Here is a 25280-nt window from a genome sequence, read left to right as displayed (position 1 = left end):
GAGAGAGAGAGAGAGAGAGAGAGAGAGAGAGAGAGAGAGAGAGAGAGAATGGAAATGGTTGAATTGTTCGGTCGACACATCGTTATCTGCATTTCACCTGGAAATACTTATGTTAGCCTTGTCTACATTGTACTGCAATTATATTATTATTGAATTATGAGCAAACATTTAAAGGTTAAGACGTAAATGAGCAAATCTAGTCCATGTTAACTACTTACTTCTGCTTGCGCTATCGCATTTGCATGATAAAATGTATATAGTGTCTCAAACGGGTATGATTGGTGTAAACAGCTAGTGTTTACCATTTGGTCCACATGTGCTCGTGTGTGGTGTTGTTGGTGCTTGATCCGTTTGTGATCTCTCCATGCGCGATTGTTTACATAACGCCGGGGAACGGAAAGAAATACAAAAATGCAACGAAATGCAAAGAAAAAAAATATGTAACGTACTTAAATTATAACCAGTTCTCCCGGTTTTTCTTTTCCTGCGCTCTCAGTACAAATATCACATATTTCTCTTTCGTTTGTGAATGCATTTCTCTATGTTTCGTTGCGGTTAATCCGCGCTATTCACGTACGATTCAAGCGCATATTTGTTTTCTTCGTCACCATATTATTCTGCATTAGATGCTTTAATTCCAATTTGTCGGCATGTATAAATTACGAATGATCGATGTGTCATGAAATCTCTCGCCTCCAAATGGAAGATCTGAAGAATGATCCGATGCATCGTGCTTAGTGTTCATTGCGACTGATTCGATCAGATCATCATGCGGATTAAAACTGGGCGAAGAGGCATATGGTAGAAACTTAATGGATGGATAAAATCTTAATCGACTGTCTTTTGCATGTCAGTTACTCTAATTGTCCGAAACGCTTGTTCGATGTTAAGGGCCTCACACAATTGCTGTTACTGCATTTTCCAAAATACAATCGATTTTCGGTGTGGAACCGATCGCGCAACTGCTGTGCGCACAGACATGCGTTCGAAATGTTTGATTACCGTTGATAAATATTAATACGATGTCTTTTATCATTTTATGTGTTGAAAACAATGGAAAGAGAGAGAGAGAGAAGAGAAGAGAAGCGAAAAAAACAGAGTAATGAGATAGGTGTATGGCCTTAAGTTGATTGTATTGCTGCGAGCAGCACACACATTAGCTTGTCAGTGTGTGTGTGTTCGATGTGTGGCGGCACCCAACATTCGGTTGACGGTTTAATGTTGCTTTATTTAAACGAGATACGCGTGCTCAATGCTTGAGCTCTACACACATGGCTGCATACATATGCACGAACCTCAATACCTCGGCGGTATGATTCTCTCGTTCGCGTCATACACCGTCGACGTAGTCGTCGTCGTCATCGCCGTCGCCGTCGCCGTTTGTCTTACAACAAATTTCAACTACTGAACTATACCGAAGAATGAGAGAAAATTGGCAGAGAAAAGAGTAAAAGAAAGAAACACACGAAGAAACAGCAACAACAACAATCGTATTAACAATAGCAATGTGCCAAACACGAAACGAACAATAAATCGAGAGACCCCACTTACCGCACATTTTGATCGATCACACCAAAAAATCTTTCGTTGAATCTCTTCATGGGTATAAAAAGAGAACGTAAAAGTTGCTCACAGCACAGTTGATACGAAATTTTTGTGTGTTTTTGTATTTAGTAGAGACCGGATTGTAAAGCGACGGTAATAATCTTTCGTTTCGGTTGTCTGGATTCACAAAATTCAGAATCATATTGGTTACAAATAAATATAAAAAAAATACTTTTCTTTCTGTCCACATTCTTTCTGTTTTTTGATCAACGGTTTTTGCTTTGATTGAATACACAACCATTTTTGGAAAATCGGTTTTCGTTTTAGTTACAGTGAATTAATATGATATACAATCTTATTTTACTCCGTCAAAAAAGTGCTTCATTTTTTATTTGAAAAAAATAAAATAAACCGAAACATCTTTTTTCACATCTCTCGTCTCTTCGATTTTATTTTTTTTTTAGATCAAATTCGATTCAAAATGAAACAGTGCTTAGTTTTGATTATTGCCTTGTTCGGAGCCGGTACGTATAAAATCTAATTATTTCATGTTTTTTTTTTAAATATCGAATTCATGAGAAGAAATTAGTTTTCAATATGGAAATACCAAAAAAAACGGACTAATGCAACCAAACATTCACTCAATTCGATCGAAAAATAATGGTGATAAATTGATTCTCGAGAACAACAATGAAAGTGATATAAATATTTGGAAAATATATAGAGAGAAAAATATGAATAAAAACCAAAATAATTGATGAAACAGTGATCCAAATGGATTCGTTCTGTGCAAGTTAAAATTTGAGATGCAAGAACCATGCTTCTGATTTGAATCAATTGTTCCTATAAGATTCATTCAAGTGGACAACATTGAAATGAAGCATGTTGTCTCTGGCTCTAATTCTAAGGAACAATTCTTGGATTTTGATCAATTTATTTTTCATTATTTTTCCTGGAACCAATGACATAGTTAGAACAATTCTGGGAAATGCATTTTGAGAGGAATCCAGTTCAAAGCATTTTCCAATTGTCATGCAATTAGAATAAGACGAATTGTTAGAACGATGAAATTTTCCCGGTATTTGTGTTGGTGCATGAGAAGAGCTGAATGCCGTAAAACGTTAGAAATTATATGAATGCCATTGTAAATTGCAAATTGGAACTAGGGCAATATTGAAATTTCACATAATCTCAATAGCTTTCTTTGTGTTGAAGTATACAGAAAAGAAATGGGGCTCACGAGGGGAACCTTAATAAACACTTTTAGATTATGAACGCGCGAAACTGGGATGAAAAAAAAACAAAATGAGACCGAAACAGAAAATGATCAATGCATAAATCATCTATTTTCCATAATAAGCAATTATTTATGATTTTTCTTCTTCTTCTTCTTTATCGTGCATATGCTCATCGCATCTTTTCACATTCATTCATTCACTTTTCTCTGTCGTTGACGACAACGTAGATGCGCATTGCGCATTCGCGCTCACGCGCATTCAATTCACCGTGAGTGTGAGAGAGTGACGGTGATCTATTATTTCTTGTGCACACACAGTCTCTGCATTTTTTTTTCCATGTTGTGTTGTGTTTACTTCTGCTTCGCTACTTCTTTTCAGTTCATTTTTTTTCTCGTTGCATTTCTTTCTGCTGTTATGGCGTTTTCATCTCGTGTTTTTTTTATTGCATGCATAATTCCATGTGCATTTTAATTATGATTTTCAATTTGAACCATGTTCTTCTACATATCTGTATGGCAGTAGTAACAGAGTAGATGGTATATAGCGAGAGAAAGAAAGAAAAAAAAACCAGCCCCAAACTTATATACTATCTAATGTTTTGATTTTCGTCCATATTACCCGAGAGCCGAGTTGGAGTTTCTTTTTCAGCGCGTAGAGTTTTTTCTTCCATTGCTTTGGTAATTGTTTGGTACATTTAGTTTTCAAAATAGAAAAGAAATTGAGTGTGAGTGTGCTTTTGATCACTGACTGCCATTGTTGTTATAGCTATTTTTGCTTTTTGCTCGTTCATTTTTTTTTCTATACCTATGTTTTTGAGACTACTTTTTCTCTCTCTCTCTCTCTCTCTCTCTCTCTCTCTCTCTCTCTCTCTCGTGAGCCATACCTTCTTGTTATAGATGTATCAGTTGTGTGTTTTTTTGTGTTCGTTTCATTGTTTCCAATTTCACGGCGTAAGTGAGTTAAGAGGAGAAATGAGACGCAGAAGAAAAGATAGCAGCAAAAAAAAGCATAAGCAAAACGACATGTGCAGAAGAGAAATTCCAATATGAATGTTCGCGATTATTTTCTTTTTCTAATTAGTCGGTGCGCATAAGAAATTTTTGTTGGTACAAATATACAGATGATGAGTGCGGTGCTGACTATAATAAGAAAGGAAAACACTAGAAAAGCAAAAAGAGCAGCTTGGCAATCGGTAAATTGCAAGCGAGAAAAAAAACACACACACACACACATAAAAAACAAAGCTATAAAACAAAATCAATTCAAAAGCAAAAGCTAGAGCTAAAGAAAATGAATCGAACATAAGCAGCTCACTTTGAATGAGACGATAAAATCGACTATAACGCAATATTTTTTTTTCAATTTGTTTTTACGATTTTAATATTGTTTTTTGCACAAAATTGCACATCTCGTCAAACATCGGTATTTTCTATGTGAATTATATTGTCATCAGCGTACGATTTAGTGCACACTTTTCATGTTCTAGAATTTCGATTGGTTGCAAATCATTCATGATAACCATAAATAATGAGTCAGTATACATGCCGGCAATCTATCCAGACCGTAGATTGATTGATGATTCGTATTGCATTTCGTCACACTGCAAGCGAATTGAACATTGAGCAGGAAACATTGTGTTTTCATCATTTTTCAACACAAAGAAACTGTTCTAATTCTACTCGTTGCCAGTAGAAATTTTCGAGAGAAAAAAAACACGAAATAATCTCATGCGGCTTTAAATTTGTAAACCAGTAAATAGTTCAGAAGTATATTTACTGATTTTTTCAATGTGGATCGAAACCCAAAATCGAGTAATTAATTTTCCTATGCATTTCAAACTAAAAATAAATCGAATTCAACATTTACTTGATTCGGCATATCGAAAATGGAAATTCGGTTTTGGCAGAGTGCAAAAGCCAAATCAATTTTTCAAATTGGTTTTTTAGGTTCGTTGCATGGTTAAAGAAGTCTTAAATGAAAAACCTCATAATTAAAGACTGCTCTTAGGATTAACCTCTGGTTCATCATTTGCCGCGCAAACATTTTCTCCCATTCCATTCGAAAACCAATTCAAAAATTAAAGATAAATTGGGCAATTTAGTTTGGTCGATTAATTGTACATCGCAAGAGCAAAATTCCGCACAATTTGAAGTGGAATGGCTTAAATGTATGTTGGTTTATCGACCGGGGCAGTGAATAAATTAAATTGGTCCATCTGTATGTGCACACATATTTTTATTTTTCACATCTAGTGGTGATTGCTGCTAATGAATTTGGTAGACCAGAAAATATTCCATTTCATTTCAAATGAATCCCCTGAAAGGTATCAATCCAACATAAATGGATAAAGATGCCGTTTGATTTATTTATTTTGTGTTCAATTTTCACTTTTAATTGATTTTCTCTCTCAGCGCGCATTAAATTCCGATCAGTGTATGTATTCGATGCGATGCGATGCATTATATAAATGGCTGCCCGAATAAGGGCAACTCTAGTTCACAATTAGATTTCAAGTTTCTACCTCAAACTAAAAGTAGCTTCAACATTTTGTTTGTTGTTTTCTTTCGCTTTCAATCGACCAGAGAGTGAAGCTGTGCACCACATTCTGAGCGAATGAAATATTTACCTGAAAGATGCAAGCTTCAATCATTTGTGATCGCGTCAAATCAAACCACCCGGATGAGGATTGTTGTTGTTTTTTTTTCTCGCATACCGGAACATTATCGGTTTCAGGTTGAAATGCGAAAATTCGTTAAATGAGTCAAATTGACCCGGCAACACCAACCAACAGCAGCAACAAAAACAAATGCCGCTCAATTCCGAAACGGCATATTCAGAATATTAATAAAAATATATCAAAAGCCATTGGATACCGGTTTCAGTTGAAAGAGACACAGCAACAACAACAACTGAATGAAAAAAAAACTCACCGATTTCAAAGTGAAACTTGATGCCGCAAAATCCCATATCGGGCTAAAAGTGGTTTGCTCTGCTGCAACATTTATGCTTTTTATATCATGTGGGACGCAAAATGTATGTCCATTATGCATGATGATGTGTCTCATATTGATTAAATTTTTTGCTCGGGCGCAATGTGTTTTGTATTTTGTAAGCCGACCAATAAATTCAAGAAAGCCAATTATGCAATAGCCGTGTGTCGGTTGATTTGTTCCCCAAAATACAAAAAAATAAACACATCGGCACACATGCACACACGGAGAGAGAGAAAGAGAGAGAGGGAGGGAGGGAGAGAGAGACGCAGAAATATCATTTTTCCTTAATGCTGGCGATTTTAAATAAAAAATTAAATAAACGGCGGCCTGGCCATAAAAGATATTCTCCTTTCGTATTTTCACTTTTGTTGCTAAAAAATAATAAAAACAAGTTATTCGCTTTTTCCGTCTGTCTTTCACTTCTCACTTCTCCCGGCACTTCTTTCCGTGCAATGCATTTGCAACGTGAGAGCACGCTCGAACCGATTTCCAACCAACTCGATCGACCGAATAAGAAAAGAAAGAAATGATCATATGGAAAGGAACTAGCTGAACAATTTCCGAGCCGAACAATCCAAAATGTATTCGTGTCAATTTGGATTAAGCGACAAAATCTGTTGGAAAAAAATAGTTCTATTGTCGTGAATATTAATAGGTTACATACACACACACATACATATCTGTAACTTGTTAATCATAGTAATGTTCCGGCAGCTAGTGAGTACGTCGTACACGTATTGCAGACAAAATGCATACAATTTCAGGCATGCACACCGTTGTGTGCACCATTAATTGCAGCAATGTTGCTTTCAATCCACTTTCAATGGAATCTCATTTCATTCACGCAGCTGCTCCACTGCGTTCCAACAAGAAGAAAAAACGGCTTTCGTGTGAACCAAGTATAAAACTACACCAAATATAAAATCGGCCATTGTAAAAATTTCGCGACTCGTCGTCATTCCGTTATTATTCTATGTGCTATGGCTCAGTGTTGGCTGTCACAATTTCTCCATCTTGTCGTTGGCTCTGTCTCTCTTGCCAAAGGATTGACATCATTCATATGCTTGTGATGAGGGAGAAAAACACTGCTATTTAATTGTATCTATATACCCGAACAGAGGTCCCTTATGGCTTTGCCTATTGCCTCATAAATCAAATATATCCGTTATTTAATTTCCTGTATCATGTGAATGAAGCTCATTTCCGTTTTTCGATGCATCAACATTTTTATTCTCCGCATGAAGAGGGGCACAAGTGAACGAATCAATGACACACATACGATTCGCTTCATGTTACTGCCATATAACCACTTCACAAGCTCATTGAACCATGCAACTGGAGTAATTTATTAGGGCAAATATCGAATTAGGTTTATCTTTCTAGTCTTTTTTTTCTCTCTTCATGTCTCTCGCCTTTCTTTCGGAGTCTCCCTAATTAAATCATCGACCCAGTCTATTGAAATCGAAAGCACCAATCAATGGAGGAGGGAAAAAATGAATTGGTGTGATTTGTAGTGCCCACTCATTGATACTAAATTGCTGTATAATGATCAAATGTCAAAATTGTCTGGAAAATTCGAAAATTATGACATTGTGCATGTGTGTGTGGGAGAGAGAGAGGGAATATGCGTGTAATAGTTGAGTACATATCATTTCGATACCGAAACCGAATGCTCTCGTCTCAGTGAGACGGTCTCACACGCAAATGATATGCGATTATAGGCATCGGTGATTGTGTACAGAATAAGCGACTTTGAATGAATTATCAGAATGTATTTAGTATTTGTTGTACACATCACGGAATGATGCGGCATCGAACGGAAAATGTCAACAATCGACGGATGGGACGAGAATGGGTGGCCAATTACACGCACGCAATTCCATGAAATATACAAAACTCGAACCCGCTGCTCGAAATTTAAACGAAAGCATAGAAAGAAATGGCTTCGATGTGGCGTTTTGAAGCATCACTCGTGACTGATGGGTGGCCCAAAGAAAGAACCGTGTGCGCTTATGGGAAAGCAGTGAAAAGTAAATAATACATAGGTAATAATTGCTTAACATCGAAATATTATGAGCATGATCGTTATGTGGTTTCATGTCTGTGCTTCTTTTTTTCTCTTTTCATTATTTCGCTTCTAAAATAACTGACTTACGAAAGGGTATGCGTTGGTTTGTGTCTGTCTGATATTTTTGCCGATTAAACTTCATCATCTTCGATGTGTGCTTGTGTGTGTCAGAGAGAGCTGTCAGTATTATACGCTGTTGCTACCGCACCGATCAAACCGCACAGATCAATGCTGTGAATCGAAATTCCATGTGGGCACGAAAGGGAGAATGCATTCAATAAACATGAATAGAAGGTAATAGAAGTATTACTGTAATTGCAAGCTTATTATGAACGCAGCGATACGACGGCATGAAGATGTGGTGAGAGAGAGACTGAGAGAGAGAGAGAGAAATTGAATGGTATAATAGAAGAAAAATGCAGCAAATCGATAAAGGATCAAATAACATCTAATTGAGAATTTATTAATACGGTGTGCATGAAATGAACACTTCATCGGCTAAATAAGCATACGTATACGTCGCCCGTAATAATCAATGCCATGTACACCGAGAGTAGCATACACGTACACACAAACCCATAGAAATGAGATGCTGCTCCACATAAATGGGTGTGCGACCGTTTCTATCGCACATCCGATTAATTTATTATTTATTCATTGGCCACATGAGTTATTGTCTCTTCTTCATGTTTTTATGCATTATCCTGAAGAGAGAAAACCACTGAAAGCCATAAGCTCAATGTAATTCGCCAGTGTGAAATGGCGATATTTTCTGTTTCGCTCGTTTTCTATTTCGGATTTCCGTTTTCCATTAACGCATGAAATGCAGACGGATCCGAACCAAACCAATGCAACCACCACTGTTCGTGGGCAACATGAGCGCTAAGCATGCGAACCAGCACAAAAGACAGTGAGTCAGAGTGTTGCTGCGGTCCGGCACACCATTGTTGGCACAGTCAGTAAATTAGAATTAGTTATCAACAGCTATGCAAGCGAGATATCACCATAGTCTTATATGAACTTAAAACCGTGTATCGCCGTGGAACATGCCATCGAGACTAAAGTGAAAAACTTTTGCAATGGGCCGCATGAAATATCCTCTTATCATCGAATTGATTTAAAGTGCCTTTGTTGCGCAGCTCAACGTACCAACATACACACACACACCTTTTTGCTATGGCATTGTAGCCAATAAGCCGGAAAAGAAAGATTGAAATACGAACTAATACACACCGGGATCAGCACATTCAAGTCGAAGCGATAGCACTGTGTGTTCGCATACATGTAAAATGAATTTACAATGTCGCATGACAGAAACGGCTATGTACCGATCTCGGGCTCAGAACAACACACTCATACACACACGCACACACACATAAAGAGAGATAATTAATTAATATTTTCTGTGATAACAAGCATAGCGTATGGAATTATTTGTACATTGCATGGAAAGGAAACATGTGTTGACCAATGATCAACTTTCCGTTGTGTGTATCGCATTACAGGATGGTTATGGCTCAAAACACAGCTCACCGGGGCACAATGGTTCATCGCACAACTTTAACTATTGGGTTGATGTTTTGAAATATTTATGAATTACATATCATCAATCTCACCTAATTGTGAATTTATTGGATAAATACGGACATCGTATCGGGAGAGCAGGACGATGCATACACGGAATCTGTTTATGAGTGCGTATGTATGTTGTCACAACATTGTTGTGTGTGTGCCCTGTGTCTATTTGCCTGAGCTCATCGCTCTCATGAGTGTGCCAGCCTCAAGATGCTCGTGGGAAAATTAAAAGCAAATCTAATTGGCCAAAGGCAAACGGAACCAAGTCCCATTTCGGTTTCACAAGCCAGAAGGAATGACAAAGAGCTTTAGCGTAGATTATAGCACCGTGTGTTTTGTTCCTAATGTAGGATTTTGGGGCCTAATCACAACAGTAAATACTTAATTAAATTTTAGTTTCGACCTTACTCGTGTGATCAGTTTCATTTACCCATTAAACGTACGCAGCAATTAATCAACAAACTCCCAAATCAATCAGACGTAATTTATAGGTATTTGCCATGCATTTGTATAACAGCATCGATTTAAATGGCCATTATTCGCGCCGTTATAGTCTGAGCCATTGGCATTAAGGTAAATGCTCAAGTGTTTTGCCCGAGAGAGAGAGAGAGAGAGAGAGAAATCCGACAATTCGGAGGAAAGATTGAAAAATGTAAAACGTGTGCATTTTCAATTGTTCGAATTTTTTTGTAATGGATAGATAGCAAACAGCACATTGGAAATGGCTAAGCGCACACATGCTAAATCGCACATTCAATGTGACAAAAGCCAACACAAATATGAAAGTACAACAACGATTTTATTCCAACGAAATATTCCCATTTACATAATTGCTATCGTTTCTCGCGCGCACTTTTTTCTTCTGCTCTGTATGCACTCGATGCTGTTTTTGCTCAGATTATTTTCCGTTTTTTCCCCAACTAATTCCATTTTTAAATGAGTTTTTCGTTTTTTTTTTGTACACTGTGATTAACTCAAAAATGACATGTTGTATCTTGTGTTTTATGAACTTGTCGGCTATGAATCAGTTTCGCTTGGATGGCCATTTTTTCTCTCGCCTGAACACCGTTTACCATTCAATCCAATTCAAAATGGGAATAAGTAAAACTAAAATCCGGCACATTGAGATCATCAATGATTTTGTTTTGTCGCAGTTTTTATTTGTTGTTATTGTTTTTGCTCAGCCCGGATTTATTGGAAGCTGCTTAGTGGTTTCATAATACGTCGTATTAATGACACTAAGAACGAAAACATAAAATTGCCAGCAGCAATTTGTCATTGTGTTGTCGGATTTCATGCATTTGCACAGGCCATTCGAAGGTATTTTTTTTCTCTCTTTTGGTTGCAAAAATATCAAAACCGGTGCAATTTGCGTAGTTCGTCGTTTTTTTCGGATATCGAAATTGGCAAATATACGCAGTATAAAGTGTTTTCGAGGCAGAAGGTCAATTTGGCCGGTACTCGGATCTATTTGAATCGCCGGCAATTTTCAAAAGACAGATAAATAAAAATCTCTCGGACTGGCAAAGAATGAATTCGGTACGCGCACAAAACTTGTTTGTGTTACGATTGTCCTTGGCAGAAAAAAAAATACACATCAAGAATTTGCCCGTATATGTCACATACAATCGCCAATTATAATAATGAAAAAAAAAAAACTTGAAGCAATATTTTAAAAATACACATACGTAAATGAATATGCTCAAGGAAGAGATTAAACACCATTTCACAGAACTGTGAAAAAAGAAACAATTTACACGAGCATTTCAATTTGTCAATGCAAATGTGTTATTTTAAAGAATGCGAATGGCTCTCGACGACAACCAACTCTCCCCTTTGGGTGCTTGTGACACATACACACACGTGCGCACGAAATGATAGAGGAAGAGACCATAGTTCTTATTTTATTCATTATAGAAATTGTAGTGAACATAAACGGGTTTTTTTTCTGTTCTGCGGCTCGTTTTCTGTCAATTTTTTTTCTCTTCCTCTTCGTATTTTAGTCCCAATGACCCATTTTTCATTCGTTTTGCATATTCTCGTAGATTTTACGCGAATATGGATAGTTCCTTGAATAGAAAAAAAAATATTTGTTGCAATCATGAACGGTTGAATAGACGAAAGAAAAAAAAACACTTTTGATATGTATGCAAAATGTAGCTCAGTGGGCGCCGGGCAAAGCAAGCTCGCAATATCTACCTGATTTAAATGAAAATAAACCGGTTTTAAAAGTTTTGCTTTCAATTTAATTTTAGCTGTTCATTAGCAACGATTATGTTAGGTGGTTTTTTTTTTCGTTCGCGTTTGCTTTTTTTTTCTCTCGTAAAACTCTGAATAAATTTTTTTTCCTTTTCTCTTCATCATACTGTATCGCGTGGAATGTGTGCTCACATGCACACGTAATAGGTTTTGTGTGTATATGAGCTGATATGAGCCAAAACAAAAAAAAAACCACGTAATATGCGTTATCTTTATTTGTTACGATGGATGGATGGATCGTATGATATTTGGAAAGAAATGGATGGTTTGAACACTCACGGCGCGTCTTCATACCTCTCTGCAAACACAATGTGTTTTCTTCTTCTTCTTCTTCTTCTGTGTATGTTCACTTTTATTTGAATGTGTCGTCGTATTTTATTTGTTTTCGTTGCTTTTAATTTTGCTGGCCCAACGTAGTTTGTCATTCATTTATCTATATTCTGCGCTCGAACGATTGCTAAATAATAATCATATATTATTTAACATTGGTTTTAAATTCAAAAATCAACGAACAGAAAGAAAAATAATGAACAAATGAACTGAAAAAATAATATGGCAAACGAAAGCAACGATCAACAACAACAACAACAACAAAAAAAATCAAAAAAAATGTACGAATCGTTGTGGAACTAGTCCAACTAGTTTTAATGCGAATGTCTTGATCACCTAAATCGCGAAAATTCGTACATCTTATTTAATCATTCTCAATATTACGACAATTTCGACATTTTTCGATTTCATTGAATTTTTCGTTCTCTCTCGTCGTTGCCTTCGAATATCGAACAGAATCATTTCCAATAATAACGGAAGTATTTTTGTTTAATTGAAGAATGAGGAAAAAAAGAGAGAGAGAAATGCAATTTTAATCTGAACCACCGTTCACCATTCATCGTGCCTCATTTTGTTTTCGGTGTTGACCATCAGCTGGAAAAGAAAAATGGAACACATTTAAATTGATGTCACGTTATCTAGCATTTAAACTATGTACGGAAACACCTTGACCTCAAAGATATTCAAAACCGTTCGCCAATTTGTGCTTAAATGCTCGAAACTATTATAAAAACAACCGGAGAGACAGAGAATGAAAAGAATGGTGATGAAATAAATAGATAAAAATTGCATGATAACATAAAAATGTCATAAATATTTTCCACTCATACATACAAACAAACCAAACTCATGTCGAGAACATGTGCGCGCTTGCGTCAGTAGAGGTGCTAGAAAGTGAAACAAGGTAACGTTATCAGAGAGAAAAAAAAATCCACTTCGACCATCAGCATGATGATTCATCTCGACTCTGTACACTCGATCCAAACTCAACGAACATTCGCGAATTGACGCTTACGTAGTTTTTGCGCGGCATCATCGTTCAACGTTCATTAAAGTCACACAACCATTTTCGAGTGTTTGTTATCATTTGGCGTGTATATCTCGTTTCGATTCGTTCATTTGGTGTACCATGTAACAACAGGCACAGAAAAAAAAGTTTCAACCTCAATTTCATGGGTCCCTATTGCCCGGAAACCGCGCACTGCTATCAATGCATACAAACTGAAATTGCGGCTTACGACGACGACGAAAAAAGAATTAAATCATTTTAACGGATGGTTTATGAAGCTTTTAAAATATTATGAATTATGATAGTTGAAATTTGCATTTCTTTTCTCTTCTGCGTTGCTGTGTGTGCGCGTATATTTGGTGCGAGGTTTTTCTCTCTATCGCTCTTGACATGCACTCCATTTTTAGCACTACATGAAATGTAGAGCTACTAATCTGCTTTTTTTTTTCTTAATACTTTTTGAGTGATGAAACAAATTATGGTTAATTTGAATTTTATGCTCATATTTTTTATTCAATTTAAAACTGGTGCACTAACGACAAATAAGTGCACAATATCTCGAAGCGCCAATCAAATTTTTATTATCAAATGTTGTTTAAAAATTACATTAATTTTTCGTATAATATTTTCTGAGTCTTGGACAGAATTGAAGTGATTTTAGATTCTAAGCTCATATTATTTATTTAATTTAAACCAAAGGCACTGTATTTCAAAAAAGAAATTAAACCAAGATCTTGTAATTCATTTTGCAAATAAATATATTACTTCAAAGTTACTTTGATGAAATACATTTCATGTAGTGCGCCAAAAAACAGTTTGTTGTGAAACAACAAAATAGATTTGGTAACTAAAAACTCAAGAACGCAGAGCGGAGCGAAGCGAAGCTCAGCGGTCTTGTTTTACATTCTATTTATTTTGTGTGCGACAGCGTGCGGAACTTCAACACCAAAACAAAATGAAAAAAAAAGAGTTGAAGAGCCGCTTTGCCGCACATAAAATGTTTCAATTTTTTTCTTTCGTTCAGCACTGTAAAAGGTGTATTTTGCATTATTTCTATTCGATACAAAAGTTGGTGGGGCTACTATCGCTTCGCTTTATTCCATCAAATCGGAAATGAGCGTGCAACACTTTCAAAAAGCAGCGTGCAAGTTTCGAAGAAGACAATCAAAAAGAAATCTATATCCAAAGTTGTAATTCGAATGCTAATCGCTTGCGGGGAAATTCTTGTATTAATAACATAGGAATGAAATTATGTGTTCAGAGAATTCGGTGTGAAGTGTAAGAGTGATGCCCAAGGGTGCGCTCACACGATACACAACGTTACGGTGATCCAACGGCTGCCATGTGTGGCAACTATTGGCATGGTGACGATGATAATGAGATGAGGCTGATATAGTTTGAAGGTGTCTTGCTGGCATGTCACCTCTACGCTGCATCATTCTTTTCCTCTCTTTCGCACCGCATTATTGGCAAAAAATTTAACGAAATGAATAATAATGATAATGGCAAGTGACATAATGCCGCTTCTAAAGTTCCAATCAAAATTTATTCGTTCGAAGTGTTGCATGCTGTTTTCACGCGATTTTCACACAGAGTCGCGCTGCGGCCGCTCCTTCCGTTCATGCATATTGCCCTGCCCGCCCCGTTCATGCTGCCATATTCCATTGTGATTACACTTGTTCGACAGCCAACCAGTGAAAAGTTGGCGCGTTCACGGCGTCGTTGCCTGTCGTTTTTGTGTTTGCATTCACTCAGCGAACCATGTTTACATTTATCAAGTAATATTCCCTTTGCACATGCTAACACGTATTCTCTAGCCGAAAATGCGATTGCGATAACAGAAGCTGCGAGTCGACAATTTATGCAGGCATAGTGCTATTATCAGTGTTTCGATGAACCAAAGGAAAACTACGAAAATCAAGGCACGTTAGAAAAAAAACAACACCAGCAGCATACAAACACGCTGAGAGACATCAATAGTGACAGTGAGAATGAGAATGAGCGTGAGTGAGACACATTGCCAGTGTACACACACACACACACCGTATTCAATTAAGTGTTTTGGCATCCTGCATGTGTGTTTTCTGTGTGACTGAAACTTTTGAATCCTCGCGTAAGCTGCTCAAAATTTATGTAGAAAAAACAAACAAACGCGTGCCACACAGCACACACACACACACACACACACACACGTCGATTTCACGCCCGGTTCAAATTCAAATCATGCACCTTTGCTGAAAGAAATGTGTGAACATATCTGAAAATGTCATTATATTTAATTATGTATTGCAAAATGAATTCATTTTTTGCAATGGCGCTCGCAAAATTTATTTCACCGCAAATGGAACATGAAAACATAAATATCCTCTCTGGTGCGCCAACCAAAACTCGTACACTATGAATGCATTCACATTTTAATTATTACCGCTTTTTTGCACTCGCTCTGTCTCCATCTGCCAGGTCTCTCTGTCTGTCTCATAACATGTGTGTCTTTCAGTCTCTTTGCTATTGCCATGTTATTGAATATGTATTTGGTGTGATGGCATTTTGAGCGCGTTTTGGTCGTGACGAAAATTTGCGTTTTTATCGTCGCATCGTCATATTGTCGCCTGGCGCTCTCGCATTCAATCTGCCTCTCTTGTTGTACTTTTCATCGATTTGTACTGTGGCCGTGTGTATGTTTGTGTGTATGTCACACATACAGAGAGCCACGTCGAACTCACGGTCGTTGCAGTTCAAATGAACGGTAGCGAAGCTTTTCATTTCATTATTCATATTTTATTTGCTTTCAATTTCCACATTTTCCGGAGAAACTCGACAACGAATTTCGAGCAGAGTTTTCACTTCTTTGCATCGCATTTATTAATATTTTATTGGTTTTGTACACCGAAATTTGCCATTTTGTTCATAACTTTCGCAGCAGGTGATAATTAGAATTGAAAATGGTTTTATGAAAATTTCATTTTGGCGGTGAGACGCGCTCGTTTCGTTCGTTCGTTCGTTCCACTGGATTCACACTTCGCAAGTACAATATCGATTGAAACACATTGGTTGAATTCAAAAATGAATTGTGTATGTTTCTGTGTTGAGATCATGAAAAGCATCGGGAAAAATCCACAAAAAACAAGATATCAACCGATTTATTTGAGCATCAAAAAAGTCTCAAGTGCGCTACACCAAACTGTGCATTGAATACACAACAACAGTGACAGCAGCAACAGCAGATGCTCATTCAAAACTAATCTTATTTCGAATTTCCAATCAATAATTTATCACTCAAGACATTTATGGTCCATTGATTTGTCGATAGAAAGTTTCACATTTTTCCTGTCGTTTTCTAATTACGAATAATTATTCGTTTGACACGTGTCCAATGCTAAACCAAAATTACGCCGGACCATTCATGACTAAGAAGAAAGCATTTCGGTTTTTCTTTTAAATACACAAATACTGAATCGAATCAAGTTGAAAATGGTGTCCACGGCGAGCAGGGACGATGGAGAATGAACTGAGTAATAAAAAGCCATCCAACAACAACAACAATAATAACGAATGACCAATAACCAAGAATATCGGTACATGATCTCTGTGCTTTGTGTTATTAATTGCATGTCAAAAACTTTCGGTCGATGCTCAGTCTAGTGTAACATCAAAATTTTCCCAACACAATTGATTTTTCGCCACACAAAAGAAAATATTTTGCTTTTATGCTTGTGTGTGTGTGTTCTTGCATTCTTGTGAACGGAAAACAGCCAAATAACGCCAACAGAGAGTGGAACACAAACACACTTTTCGGCTGCGATTCAATTTCATTCGATTCGATCGACATTTTCCAATAAATGCTACCACCTAGGGGCATTTCTCACTTAAAAAATAGAACCATTCCAATAAATATTGAACAATTTCTTCCATTTCTATCAATTCGGGTAAATAGATACACATTTACACTGAATGTGTGAAATACGTTCGCAGTATGAAGCTTAAGTACGTAATACTTAGCATACTTAACCTTAAGTACGTACTTAAGCTTGATACGTAAGTACGTTAAGTATGTTAAGTACGTACTTAAGGATGACAATCTTTATACTTAAGCTTAGGTACGTACTTAAGATTTGTACTTGCTAACAGAACCGAATTTATGAAATTGCAGTGAATTCACCAAAATGTTTTAGAATTGACTGGAATGTAGTAATTTGATTCACATTAAATTTGACAATTCCAGACAATTTCATACATTTTTATACCATTTCAATAGGAAAGAAGAAATATGTTAAATTCTTGCATATTCGTTTCAATTTTTTGCGTGAGAAATGCCCCTAGGCTACCACCCAAGTAAAATGCCACAAAGTCAAAAGTGTATTTACCGTTGTTGGTGTTGCGGCCGAGCGCAACACCCAAGAATGAAAGTAAAACTAATTCTATATGGGTATGGAACAGTGAAGAAAGTTCGATGGAACGAACAAAAAATGATGGCGAAAAATTCCTTTCACTTAATGTAAACTTCCATTATATTTATTGAATATAATTCGGTGTTCTATTCACTGTAGTCAAAAGCGATAAGTAAATTTTGTGCCAAGCCATCATCTTAATACACACATTTTATGGATTCAATGAGCCATGCCGCACAAACAAACACACAATGTCCACAGGTCTTTGGGTGAGAAGAAATAAAGAGAGGAAGCAAAAAAAGAAGTAGAAAAAACACGCTCTGTTTTCAAACTTGAAATTGAAATAGCATGAAATAGGGAATTCTAATGCTTTCATCGCGACTCATCTCGGGACACTCTCGAATTTTTTTCGCAGACAGCCTGAACGTTGTCATGAATTCAAATAAATCGCATCAATCAAAATATTTTCGACACATTTAAAAAGGAAGAAAAGAAGGCAAAGAATTATAAGGCGTATGCGTGTGAATACATTCTGACATTTGCTTAGCAAAAATCTGTTTCGCTCAATGGATTTGAATAGACGAATGAAAAATGAAGCAGAGAGGGAGAGGGAATCGTCCACAGAATGTTGAGGAAAAACTATAGTAGCATCGACTCGTATTCAATATTAAAATGCATGCACTGGCTCTGTCATGTTTAACACATTGAGGGCAAATGCAATTTTTCACTTATATTTATTTTTAAACGCTGTCCAAAAGTGTTTATTTGTCCGTTAAACGAGTGGAGAAACGGACAGCGAAAAATGTTAATGAATTCAGTTTTTCATATGAGCCAGTAAATTCACTGTGGTGCATGACCAATGACCATAAACGGGAACAAGAAAAAAACGCACACAGTCATCACTTGAAAATGGCACTTTTCACTATAACTGCAATGATGACTACGACGTATGAGCAGCAGACAGCTGAAAATTGATTACGACATCGTATTATTTAAATTTTAAGCGGTTGACGTAGTACATGGCAATGTGGCTGGTTAGAAAAGAAGTCACGAAAAATGCATACACACACCCCACTTTATTGGAATTTTGCACTGATGTCACCCATAAATAATTTATGACTCGAGCATTTCATCATCATCATCATAAACACCAACGATCGATCGACGATTGTGCAACATGTATTGGTGCTCCATATTTTGAAAACTAAATTAACGATTGCAAATGTTAAAATAACGAAAATAATTAATCCATTTCGCACACTAGATAATGGCAATTTAACCATGTTCTTCTCTTTTCATTTACAGCTGTGGCCCAAGAAAGCTTCAAATGCCCAGATGACTTTGGCTTCTACCCACATGAAACATCGTGTGATAAATATTGGAAATGTGATAATAATGTAGCTGAATTGAAAACATGCGGAAACGGTCTTGCTTTCGATGCATCGGATATGAAATTCTTGACAGAAAACTGTGATTATTTGCACAACGTTGACTGCGGCGATCGTACCCAACTTGGTAATTAATTATTTATTTTTATCGGCCTTACACATCGAACGTAATAATTGAACAAACAAATTAAATGAGACGCTTGCATACATAATGTTTTCGTCAGAGAGCGCATAGAGAGCTAGAAAGACTGAGCGTTGTTGACATCGCATTCGATACACGCACCACGTTAGTTACGTTTACGGTGCGATAGGCATTGCCGGAATTTCAATTCATCTCTATTTCGGTGTTGCCATCAAATCGATTGCATTTTACCGTGTTTCTATGTGCATAAATAAATTTTTTTACTTCTTTTTTTTCTTCTACACTTCTCTCTATGCGAGTACAGTTTTACTTCTATTTCTCTCTCTGGCTGTACGTTTGTGTTGCTGTGTTCTCTATCTCTTTTCTTTTCTCTCCTTTAACACTTAATTTACTTGTCTGTTGCCGTTTCGTTTGTGAGTGCATCACTCTTCGTGTGTGCGTATCATGTTCAGTTTGAGTATTTTCATTTGGCACGTTCGTTCACTTCAGGCACAACCAGTATCATTTTTATTTTCGGTATTACGCTTAGCGTTCACCAGTTTAGCCAATGGACAGTGGACACTGACATTTCCATTTGGCGTTCGACCAATTCACTATTTACAATTTACATACTCGGCTTAGCTTTAACGATAAACATATACGGAATTGAATTCAATTTATTACATAATTCGGTTTGCGTTTATTGCACAAAGCGAATGCCGGGAATGAGCGATGAATATAGACAGAGAGAAAAAAGAAATACACACAGAATTATATGTAGACACACAAACACACATCGCGCTCACGCCGAAACATCGTGTGCGGAGAAATGAAGAGAGCAACAGAAAAAAATGCGCTCAGTGAACACTTGTTGAATTGAGTAAGCTTAGTAAAGCTTTATTTTCAATGTTCAAATTGCGTTGTCATTTGTTACATTTTTCGTTCATTTTTTTCCCTGTTGTTCCAATCTGATTCCATAATTCGAACGATTTCATTTTCGTTTTGTTTTTTTTTCTTCTTCTTCTTTTGCTTGAAAAACCAACAGAACCAGCAATTTCAACCACACACTGTTCTCGTTTGTACGGTATTTTCGCCGATGAAAACAAATGCGACGTTTTCTGGAACTGCTGGAACGGTGAAGCAAGCCGTTATCAATGTTCACCTGGATTGGCTTATGATCGTGAAGCTCGTGTTTGCATGTGGGCTGACCAAGTTCCAGAATGTAAAAACGAAGGTAATTGTTTTTCTGTTTCGTCTAATGCTGTTCTTTTAACCTCGGTGCCACCGACTTCCCAAATGAGATTGTGGTGTTGCCCTGTAAAATGTCATCGGACGATACTGATATTCTCTTTTCAATTGATTTTCGAATGTTGTAGAAGTTGCCAACGGATTCGCTTGCCCAGCACCAGGTGAAGTTTCAAATGCCGGTTCATTCTCGCGTCATGCTCATCCAGAAGATTGCCGAAAATATTACATCTGCTTGGAAGGTGTTGCACGTGAATATGGTTGCCCAATCGGAACAGTATTCAAAATTGGAGACAGCGATGGTACTGGCAACTGCGAAGACCCAGAAGATGTTCCAGGATGGTAAGTTGTGATATTTTCTGTTTACATCGTTTTTCATTCCATCTCGCTTCTTCTTTGTGCTTGTTTATTCTCCACCTCCGCCTTCCCGTTCGCATCATTTTTGCTTTCTATCTGTTCGTCTGTCTGTCGCTTGTTTTGCTCCATCATTTTGCCAATAGTGTTTAGACGTTTTTTTTTTGAAATTTGCTCCACACACAGAGAGAGATTACATACGCTTATTCCATTGAAATTACCGTTCATGTAACTAATGCCTTGCAAATGTTGCACCTTGTTGTTATTTAAACTGTACATTTCTAACCGTTATCCCCCCCCCTCCCCCTTGAATATTAAATCACATTCAATTACAATCAATTAACAACTATTAACTCTTAGACTGTGTAAATCGAATTGCCAATACATTTTAGAAAAACTTGCAAACTAAAAAAAAAAATTTTTTCCATTCAAACACTCCAAATTTGAATAGAAAAAAAAACAACAACAACCATGAACATAGAAAAAAAAGAAAACATATCAAACTCATGAGCATATAACATCAAGACAAATGTATACATGACAAATATAATATGATCTGTCGCCAATTGCTTGTGTTAACACCATACACATACACACATCTATTCACACACAAAATTTTGTTTTGTTCTGTTTAAAAAAAAACCCTTCGTTTGATTTGAACCCATTACAGCGAAGACTACTACGGAGACTTGGATTTGAAGAGCATTCGTAAGAGTGAATTGTTAGCTGGTATTGCAACCACATCAAACAAACAACCACATAAACCACGTCCAGCCGCCGAAAAGGAAGCGTAAATTAAGGACACAATTGTTTGCCTTTCCTTTTCTACTTAGTTAAACAAAACAAAAAAAAAACTTTACCTTATAATCTGTGTCTCGAAATAATTTATAATATATTATTTGACAAAAAAAAGAAAAAGAAATAAAACGAAAAAAATAATAAAAAACAAAACAAAAATTCAATCAACCGACCACAAAACAATCAATAGAAGGATGAAAAATAAATTATGACAATGTGAAAGAACAAGAATAGAAGACAACATTATCAAAAACAAAACACACACACACACACACAACCAATGTGGAATCACATTTATTTTGCAATATCCAACAAATAAAAATGAAAATAAACATTGATTGTCTTATTGTTTCATTTCGAAAATGTCCCCGTCATTTGAGCCAATCCAAAACAAAATCATTTGTTATGTTTTCACACACGAATTGTTTTCGATGTTCCACGTCATTTCTTTTTTTCTTGTTGGCATCATTCAAAATTGCGAGAACACGAGACGTTTTATTATTATAGTGGATACGTATTTTTTTCTTCTTCTTAAGAATTATTACAAGAACAACTTTTTCTTTGCCTTGCGTCCAACAGACAAAAACGGCAATCAATCTTATTTTCTTATTTTTATTGATTTATATTTGTGCGAGACTGTTAATGTATAGGAAAACAAAAAAGACAACACCATTTTTCAAATGGCACATGGCATTCAAAAGAGAAAACATTTCAAGCAAATAACCAGTATCGCCGGCATCAATCAACTTGAAAAACAAATCAATTATATTGTACATTCTACGACACATTTTTTTTTGTTATCCACTTACCGCCGCTAAGTTAGCGGCGACATTACAAATTCCAAATAGTTTCGTATGGTTATTCAAATAAACGAAAAATCGCCAACTACGTTATTAGAAAGCGATAAGCCTGTGTACGTACACTCAAATACTCAGAAAAACCGAACAATTGAAATACATTTTATAATGAACAAAAAAACATGATGATATTATTTTATTAGAAAAATAAAAAAAAAAAACGAAATTAAAAGAATCAAATTGATTTTTTGTGTATTTTCACTGCAACAGCAACGGAAAATTCAGGTCTGAAATCGACGGCAACCAATCGATTTTTTGTTACATATGAAAACACACACATACACATTCAAACACATCACAGCACCTAAGAAATCTGTTTGTATTTACAAGATAACCACTAACCCATTAAAAGTGTAACCCAAAATTGTGGCCACGCTTTTTTTTCTCCATTCGGTCCAGAGATAACTAAACGGATGTTCGCGTATGTGCGTTACTTTCAATTTTATTCTCTTTATCTCTATCTATCTCTCTTTATTATTGAGTAGTTCTTCGGGTTTCTCACGTATTCATACGTAACACAGCATAAATTAGTGGAAGGGTCTTTCGGCAGGATGTATTCGGATTTATGAAAGGGAAACTCACATCGAATTTAGTTTTGTTTGTTTGTTTATTATTTCCTTGTCGTATGCGGGATACACAGCCGTGTCTTCTGATGTTTTTTTGGATTGGTGTATTGTGTTAAGGTTCAATTCAAGCACAATTTCGGCACAGCATTCAATAGTTATTTGCTTTTTTCACACATTTCAAATATTCCCGCCACACAGATATTGCACGCACACACGCACACTTGTAACGGTACTAAAAATTAGTTTCACTTCAATACAAACTATTCTTTTCCTCTTCGAATCTTTTACTTCGCTTTGATAGACAGTTTTGAACAATTTTCAACAAAAAAAGCAATTACTTTATTGAATTCCATTTTCTTTTTCTCTCTTTCTTATTCTTTCTCTCATTTTTTTTCGTTTCATTCCAAAATCATTGCCAATTTCACGCAAATACAGTGAAGAATACTACGGTAAAGTCGACTTGAAAGCATTGAAGAAAGCCGGCTATTGAGATTGATGTGAACAGTAAAAATAAAAACAAAAATCAAATAAAAATATTCGCACCTATTCGACGAACAACGCAGTCTCACTGTTCAGCGGAATTTTCGATATGGAAATAATATAGTGAACAAAAAAAAATACTTTTAACGAACGAAACAAATGAAACGAACAGCATTTTAAATCGATTTCAGAGAAGCAAAACAAACAAAAAAAAAAACAAACAAACCAAACCGAACGAACATATGATAACACACCGATCGGTGGTGTATATTGTGAGAAACATCAACAAAAGACTGACAGGGATGTGCAAATTGCAGCGCGACGATTTGTCCAACGGTAACATTTTACATCTATTCAATCGAGACCGAAACATTTATTTATTCCGCTAAATTTGAATGTATCGAATAATTCTCTATCTCTCTTTTTTTTAATAAATATTAAAATAATAAATATGTAATTGTTTTCCCGTTTTTATTTTGTTTGTTATTCAAATGTATTACGTATAGAATTTACTTTCAACATGAAAAATCGACATATTTCCACGGCTTTAGATTTTAGAGAAAGTGAAATAAAATGAAAAGTCAACCCGAAAAACACATTCGAATTCGTTTCAGTTAATTTACTTGCATGTTTTCCCTTCTTCTTCTGACGATGTGATGCTTCGCTGCTTCAAGTGGAATCACGGTGTGAGAGTGTATGTATCTTTCTCCATCGTGCAGCTCAATTGACTTTCCTTTTTTCAATTCGGCGAATTTCAATGATTTGGGTGAGTATTCAGCTATGGTTGAGAACGATATTGACATCAGATGTGTAAACACGTAAATATTTTCCACTTTTTCTTCGTCGTCCCTGTATGTGTGATAAACGACGACGAAAGCGATTGAATATGCGATTTGTTATACTTTAAGAAAATTCGGGGCGTATTTGGTTGGTTCGTTGTTTGTGCAGAAGTAGATTGGATTTTGCAGCGGGACACGGATACATCATGCGCTCATGAAACGTGAAAATAGTTTGTTGATGAATTTTTTAAATAATGCTAATGACGACTTGGAATAATATTTATTTTATATTTGTAGCGGTTTTTCCCTCTCTCTCTTTCCTGTCTGCGATGAACAAGACTGTACCGACGACTGTATGTCATCAGGATTTTTTGCGATTCGCCCCGGTGAATGAGAAATTGCAGTTGAAACACATTTCAAGTTAAAGATCGACGGAGTCAAGAAAACTCCACCAAGCAACCTGACGAATATCCATGTATACATGATGCAAGTGAATTGTAATGAACATGTACGGCGATTACTCTACATTTTTGGCTGGTATTTTGTCGTCAGTGCGGTCTTCAACGTTCAAAGTCATTGGAAATGGAATCCATTTTTTCGTCGTCTCTTGCATTCTCACCGCACGTTATGTTTTTGGCGTGTTTCAAATGCGAATTGATGTTGCCGAGCAGCCGTATGAATAAAGTAAACAAAAGCAAACTTTCTGTCGGCAATCGGCATGCATGCATGATGAACGCCTCATTCTGTAGCTCTCCAATAATTGTGCTGTGAATTTTGTGCCGTTGTGAGCACATTTTTGTAGTTGTTTTCTTCTGCTTGCAGTTTTCTTCCAGCAAACGGTTTTTTTTCGGTCTATTTTTCGTCAAGAATCTTTATAAATGTGCGGCTTAACAGTTCATTTCTCCATATGATTTCCGGCTTCTTTTTTCGATGTACTCGCTTTTTCGCCCGCATGCCATGCAAATGAAAACAACGAAAACATTTAAAACTGAAGACAAGAAGAAGAAAAAAAAAACGAAAAAACTAAATGGAGAGAAAACGGGAAGGATGGAACGCAAAACAGCAAATAAAATGCAAATACGACATCGTCTTAAATCATCGAAAAGGAACGACGATGTGAGTGAACGAGAAAACGAACGAATGCCATATATTTTGCTGATTTAAGATTTGTCTATTTCGTCCATGCATGTTTGATTTCTGCTGCCATATTTTAATATAAAGTAATTCGTTTTTCCTCACTTTGTTTGTCGTCTTCATGGCAGGAGAGAAAAAACAGCGGAAAAACAG

General features: G+C 36.4%; 1 protein-coding gene across 2 annotated transcripts; it reads left to right on the top strand.

Annotated features, from left to right (window-relative positions):
• The first annotated feature begins 1600 nt into the window (after nucleotides 1-1600).
• On the top strand, nucleotides 1601-23810 carry LOC129578033 (protein obstructor-E). 2 transcript variants are annotated; one of them, XM_055466076.1, is made up of 6 exons: nucleotides 1601-1698; nucleotides 2010-2069; nucleotides 18711-18920; nucleotides 19960-20148; nucleotides 20291-20501; nucleotides 23170-23810. In XM_055466076.1, the coding sequence occupies exons 2-6, from the start codon at nucleotides 2027-2029 to the stop codon at nucleotides 23222-23224; spliced, it is 708 nt and encodes a 235-aa protein (XP_055322051.1). In that variant the 5' UTR covers nucleotides 1601-1698; nucleotides 2010-2026; the 3' UTR covers nucleotides 23225-23810. The 2 variants fall into 2 exon arrangements, with proteins under 2 accessions (XP_055322051.1, XP_055322050.1); XM_055466075.1 differs by lacking the exon at nucleotides 23170-23810 and adding an exon at nucleotides 21184-21980.
• The last annotated feature ends 1470 nt before the right edge of the window (nucleotides 23811-25280 follow it).

This window comes from Sitodiplosis mosellana, unplaced genomic scaffold (genome assembly GCF_009176505.1).
Source record: "Sitodiplosis mosellana isolate CC-2019 unplaced genomic scaffold, AAFC_SMos_1.0 Smas_scaffold_6226, whole genome shotgun sequence".
Classification (NCBI taxonomy): domain Eukaryota; kingdom Metazoa; phylum Arthropoda; class Insecta; order Diptera; family Cecidomyiidae; genus Sitodiplosis; species Sitodiplosis mosellana.
The sequence above is the reverse complement of the archived record's forward strand: the minus strand, read 5'-3'. Positions and strand labels throughout refer to the sequence as shown.